The 6,211-nt window shown below is 53.8% G+C and overlaps 1 protein-coding gene across 1 annotated transcript in view; it reads right to left on the bottom strand.

Annotated features, from left to right (window-relative positions):
• The window catches only part of WDR34 (WD repeat domain 34), a gene marked incomplete at its 5' end in the record, with an annotated part of 7,301 nt that extends 1,587 nt beyond the window's left edge, over positions 1–5,714 (bottom strand). The window contains 7 exon segments of the mRNA XM_010147363.1: positions 503–557; positions 560–731; positions 1,150–1,314; positions 2,109–2,218; positions 2,813–2,970; positions 4,710–4,819; positions 5,460–5,714. Of these exon segments, the coding sequence (XP_010145665.1) occupies positions 503–557; positions 560–731; positions 1,150–1,314; positions 2,109–2,218; positions 2,813–2,970; positions 4,710–4,819; positions 5,460–5,714 (1,025 nt within the window).
• Between the last annotated feature and the right edge of the window lie 497 nt (positions 5,715–6,211).

Raw genomic sequence — 6,211 nt, 5'->3', positions numbered from 1 at the left:
GGTGCCGGGCATTGTTAGTGCGCTTGGCTCGTGCCAACGAAACGCCGGGCTGGGCCATCAGCATCTTCCGTAGGCACAAGGCTGGGGCCTCTCCGAGGGCACGCAGTGACGGAGCTGCCAGGTTCCCGTTTCAGAGGGGCAGATCGCTTAAGCACCGATAAACACAATTCCAGCTCCTCCCCTTCTCTTTAAATTGCTCCTCGACGTTAAGGCCAGGGGTGGGTGGGCTGAGGAAGGTGCTGACCCGAGTACGCTCGCTATGGTGCGTTACGTTGTGCCCACACGCGGCGTAGCCGGGGGGCAGCGTGAGCAGAGCCAGCGGACATCGTTTCTCCTACAAGGGGAAGTTACTCGATCCCATCCCCGCTGCCAGGTGATTGTTTTTGGAACTTGTACACACACACACAACCCCCCTCCCGGGGCCATGTGAGAAACGCGCGTGTGGAGCTGGGCAGCGAGTTGTGCCCGACACGCAGCACGGGGGTGAGTTCACAGCACTTGCCTGTGGAAGGGCGAGCAGCTCACAGCGTACACGGGCCCAGCGTGTGGGGAGAAGGCTCCGCCGGCGCCCTGAGGGGAACAGAACCGCCCGTCCGGTGGAGAGCCAGCGCCTCTGCCGCGGTGGAGCACTTCAGGGAATAGCCGCCTTCCACGCCGACGACGAACACGCGGGGGTCGAAGCGTGAAAAGGAGAGCGAGGTCACACCCACGGCTGCCTCTCCGCAGGCGAGCTGGGAGAAAGACAAAGGCGTTGTGAGAGCCGGGGCTCCAGCGGATGCACACGCGGTCAGAGCGCGAACCGGCCTGCCAGCGCCCCGACGGGTTGCTCACAACTTGCACCAGCTACGGCATCCGTAGCACTGCTCAGCCTTCAACCGCTGCAGCGGCCTCCTGCAAGGGGGCTCATGCGTTGTTACAAACCAGTTCTCCGTCCCAGCAGCTTCTCCTTAGAGCACGGCAAAACCTCGGCGGCTGCCAGTCTTCCAAGGATTGATTTCAGTATGGAAAAGGAGCTGGGACCGAGGGTTAGTGTGGGTGTTCAAAGGGCCTTTCCCAGCCTGGCGCGTGTGAAGCGTGAGCTCAGTCACGCGGGCTGCAGAATTAGGAGTGTTTTTGTCAAATCAGCCCTCTCCGAAGGGCTGAACTCACCTTCAGCCGAGCGCTGCGTGGGATCTGCTGAGCCACCACGGCGAACCCTTCGGCCAAGGCCAGCCGACCATCTCGCTCCTCCCTCCACACCAGGATCTTTCCATCCGTTGACACACTCACCAGCCGGACGTGGTGCCCGCGCGTGGCGTCAGGTAGCCAGTCGACCTGTTCCAAATGCCGTGAGCTCGTGAGGAGGGGGACTGTCCCACCCACGCTCGGCAGCCTGCGGGCCCCTGACCTGTTTTGGCTGGGGCAGAGCTGTTGGTTTTCGCAGCAGGAGGGGGTTGAGAAGGATGCTGACAGCACACTGATGTTTGCAGTTGTGGCCAGGGATCTTGGTACCAAACCAGCTTCTACTGGGAGCTGGTGCTGGGAGAGAGACATGGTCAGGGGTCCAGGGCTGAATTCTGCACTGCTCTTTCTAGGCTTCACCTGCCAGCCCTTTCGAGAGGTGTTTATAGCACCCCGACCCTGCTGCAAACAGCAGCATGTTCCTGATTTCAGGGAAGGAAATACAGATTGCCCAGAGTCACGGTACCGCAGAAGGACAAACCCACCAGGAATACAGCCTGCGTGACAAGTTGTGACCCTTCGTGTAGCTTCAAGCTTCCAGCTACACATCAGCGATGCTCTGCCGCTGACATTCTTAAACCACGACAGCGACTGTCGGCTTCATCCACGTCGAGCAGCAGTTGCACCGTGGGAAGGGGCCTGCTCTTCGTTTACCCTCATCCGTGAGAAGCTATTCCGAAATGCAAGTGCCCCGTTCCACAAATGTTCAGTAACCAGATGTGGGGACAAATAGCCAACCCCAAGAGAACAGAACTGCTGAAAGACACTGGTCTGTCTGGGAGCCTCAGGTAAAGCACCAGTAAGGTGAGAACTAAAACTACGAACCAGAGCAACGGCAACGTTCCCCCTCGCTCCCCCCCAGCCGCCTCTGCTGTAGGTGTTGGTACCTGATAGACTGGATCCGTGTGAGTGTCGTCTGTCATCCCCGTCCTCCAGACCACGGGGTCTTCTGCTCTGCTGGTGTCCCACACCATCACCTCCCCACTGAACAGGCCACCTCCAAGGACAAAGATAAAACCTGTAAGGTCTGACCGCTCGTGACAAAGGAAGCGATGGTGGAAACGGGCCCGGCAGCAGCTATACACAGGGCACGGTCAGCTCTGGAGGGAGTGTCGTCTGTCATCCCCGTCCTCCAGACCACGGGGTCTTCTGCTCTGCTGGTGTCCCACACCATCACCTCCCCACTGAACAGGCCACCTCCAAGGACAAAGATAAAACCTGTAAGGTCTGACCGCTCGTGACAAAGGAAGCGATGGTGGAAACGGGCCCGGCAGCAGCTATACACAGGGCACGGTCAGCTCTGGAGGGAGAGCATATAGCTTTTTTCGCTCTTCCCATGTACACCCAGGGCTGAACTTCCCTCTATCATCTCTCTCCGAGGAGATGATATCAAGGCAGGTGCCACTGGAAAAGCAGCAAGTCCCCACCCAGAAGCAACAGTGCACTGATTGATGTTGGTGAGCAGCGGTTCCCCAGTCTGAGGAGCTGCAACAGCATTACTTCTACAAGAAAGCTGAGAGAGGGAGAAAACGATCCAAGCTGAAGGAAACAGGTTACCTTTCAGACAGGATGTAAGGTGAAAGCAACCTACCAGCCACCAGTGAAGGCTGGGAGGGGTGGAACGCCAGGCACATGACGGAACTGGGAACATCCACCACTAGGTCGGGGCGCTGTGGATTCAACCCTCTTCTGTCCAGATTCCAGGTACAGACGTAAGATTTGTCTGTGCTCCAGTTCCCATCGTCCAACCTGAAGAGGAGAAAGCTACGTCTTGCCTTGTCTGTTCCGCAGAGAATCCCAGCCCAGCAGAGCTCTGCTGTGTCCCATTGGCCATTTAAACCTGCTGCTTTGTGGCTTGAAGGAAAACTGAGGTGAAGGGATCATCAGGTGATGGAACCTCTCTGCAGGCTGGAATATTTACAGTATGTGTCTGTACTTACGGAACAAAGTGCCTGCAAGTAAATCTCAGCTGTGAGTCGCTATTCCAAGACTAAGCAACCATTCAAATAACGGGAACAATCTAAAGGATGCGCACAGGAACTTGCTGTGAGTATTGAGGAGTGAAAATCGAAGGAGACCAACTGGCTGATGATTTGAGCTGCAAGCCACGCTTCCTCTAAGCAAGCCCTTGGAGATCCAGGGTCTGAGGGTACGCAGCGAGGAAATATCCTGCCTGGAGGACCGAGAGGGGCTGAAAAGACTGAATCTTGCATGACTGGAGAGAAGCAGCACGATTTGAAGTCCAGGTGCCTCCTCAGGCACAGAGAACATTCTTCACAACCATGGAATGGTGTCAATGACCCTGCACACACCCCTCAGCTCTAGAGATTTCCATCCAGTCTTACACCCATCATACTTGTTTGCCACAAGTGGCTCTTGAATTAGGTCTCTAGGATGCTAAAAGATACCTGCCATGCTACTTCCTTTGTTATTTCTGTTTCGTTGACCACACACTGACCAAAACATTACAGGTATTCTGTCGCTGGCACCACGCTGACCAACGCCACGTCCCGTCTTACTACAAGGAGACAATACAGAGGTCAGGGCTACAGGACAGTCAGTGGCCAGGACAGGAAGCAATGATTTTAGCCTGACTTCTCCTGCCTTTATTTGATGCTCTTAATTCTTTTATGGGAAGAGATGTGATCAAAGGAAAGGAGCAATTTTGTATCCAGTGGGTAGTTGAGCTGTGAAACTCCCTAATGGATGTTGCAGGTGTATTACAGGATGTTACTATGAGTTTACACAGATTCAGAGAGACCGCATGAGTTCAGGGATGGGAATTCCTCTGAGGGTAACCACAGACACAGAAACCACATTCTAAGCTAAAAACAGCTGTAGACTGGGAGAGAAGAAGGGACAGGTAACATACAGGTTTGCCCTGTTTTGCTCTTCCCTAAGCATTCACTCACGGATCCCCTTTTTGCTGGAGCTTTTAATCTAAGGCAATGGCAGCGGAAGGAAAAAGGACCAAGGCCAGCAGTAGGGCACAGAAAGAGGAGGCTGCTACAGACATTCAGTGGATTAGATGAAAGTTTTGCCCACCCCTCAATTCCTGAATCCTTAAATGTTTCTTGGCACATGCCCATGGCACCAAGCGTGCTCGTGAATGGGTGCCGGGTTCTTCCAGGTGCTCAGGGACCACGTTAAAACAACCCAATCTTCAACCAAGAGAAGCACATACTTCCAACCCTCCCCCACATCTATTTGCAAGTGCATCTGCTCCTTACATTTTCTCTCCAAATAAAATCTGTAGAAACAAACCAGTAAGAGTATCTGTATCCATTTTTGGGGAAGGTAGAAGAAATAAAAGCCATAATTTAAGACTGAGATTTTGGCTTTTTGAATATGAATTATTTAACTTGGATAAGGTGTGTGTATATACGTCTAGTTTATTCCTGCAGAGAAAGTGAACGTGTCTGAAACTCTGGTCAGCTTGAGACATCACATCACCCTCAGCTGTGCTCTCAATCCATTCAGACACTCACCGGCCGTACGAACATGCCACAACGGACCCGGTTGCATTCCACGAGACGCTGGTAACCTGTAGGTTTCGATCCCGAGCCTCCGGGTACGACAACGTATGCAAGCACACCACCTGGAAGAGATCAAATTCACCCACTGAAGCAATAATCTCCAAACCGAGAGGAATGAGATCTGTGCATGCCCCTGCATAGGATCGCACGGTTGCAGCAGAGGCTTCCCCTCTGTCCAACCAGAAAAAGGTGTTGAATTCCTACTGGGAAGAAAACCCACATCACATGACCCTACCACGCCGCCGCCTCATCATTACCTCTCGCGCTTCAGGGGCTGCAGGACAACAGGCTGTGGTGTAAGGATTTATGGCAGCCTGCAGGTATAGTTCTAGCACATTGTAAGCTAAACAAATGTAACCTAAATAGCTGCTGAATCACTGACTGCAGCCATTCCTGGATAACTGCAAGTCGGGCACGCTCTAACGGGGCTGCGGAAGCTGACGGTAGGCCTACACCAACTGCAGGCTTCCTTCTGACAAAGCTGCTGCGACACCGTCACTAGCAGGGGTAAGCTATTTACCAGGCCAGGCCATGCCACGCCACAAGCAAGGGAGGAAGCTGGAGGAAAAAATTACTAGTAATTTCTAATTATTGGAATCTGGCAAGAACAATCACATTAGTAAGAAACAGAACTAATGAGTTAGAGCCACAGCAAGCAGCTGTGTTTGGGTGATGACAAGGTTCTGAGTTCTGTCAACTTACTGTTTCATTCTGATCTGTCCAATTCACTTCAAAGCCATCAAAGGCACGGCTTTTCCAGTTTTTATTTAGCTCCTTGATAACAGCATCCTCCACTCTCTGCAGGAATGACAGAAGGTCGGTGTAATCTACTTGGACTTCTTGCTGGAAGCCTTGGACAGCATCTCCGCTTTGATCCGTCTGCACACCGGCATCTCGGCTAGTATGAGACTGTACTGCAGTCTCTGCTGTTGAAATCTTCCCAGTCTGGCAGCTTTTCTAGTAAAAGGAGACAGACACTCTGTAACCCAAACAGAAAACAGAGCGCTGCACCAAACATACAGAGCATCTCCCCCCCACCTTGGCATTTCATTGAGACGTTCAAGCACATCTGCACACCTCTGGCTCATGGCTAAAGCAGGGTGCCCCCGTAATTGTCCGGGTGTCGGTGATGTGACTGTCACACGAGCTGCTGGGGGACAGAGGCGCCTGAATGTCAGCCGGAACCCGGCCACACGCTCGACAGCGCGGGATGGGGAGGGTGAGAGGATCCAGCTGAAACAGCGAACACGCTGACAAGCGCAGCTTTAGCAGCAGGCGAATCACCCCCTTTGTGGCAGCTGCACGTGTTTGCCAGTGTATATAAGGGAGTGAAGTCGGTAAAACACCGCGAAGGGGGCGGAGCCGGCAGGTACCGGCACCCCAGGAGCGCGCACGTCAGGGCCTGGCCACCCCTTCGGCCGGACCGCGGGTAGGGAGGGCGGTAGGTGCGGCCC

The sequence above is a fragment of the Eurypyga helias genome, unplaced genomic scaffold, assembly GCF_000690775.1.
Source record: "Eurypyga helias isolate BGI_N326 unplaced genomic scaffold, ASM69077v1 scaffold32572, whole genome shotgun sequence".
In the NCBI taxonomy this organism is placed as follows: domain Eukaryota; kingdom Metazoa; phylum Chordata; class Aves; order Eurypygiformes; family Eurypygidae; genus Eurypyga; species Eurypyga helias.
Note: the sequence above shows the minus strand (reverse complement) of the source record. Positions and strands in the feature narration are given on the sequence as shown.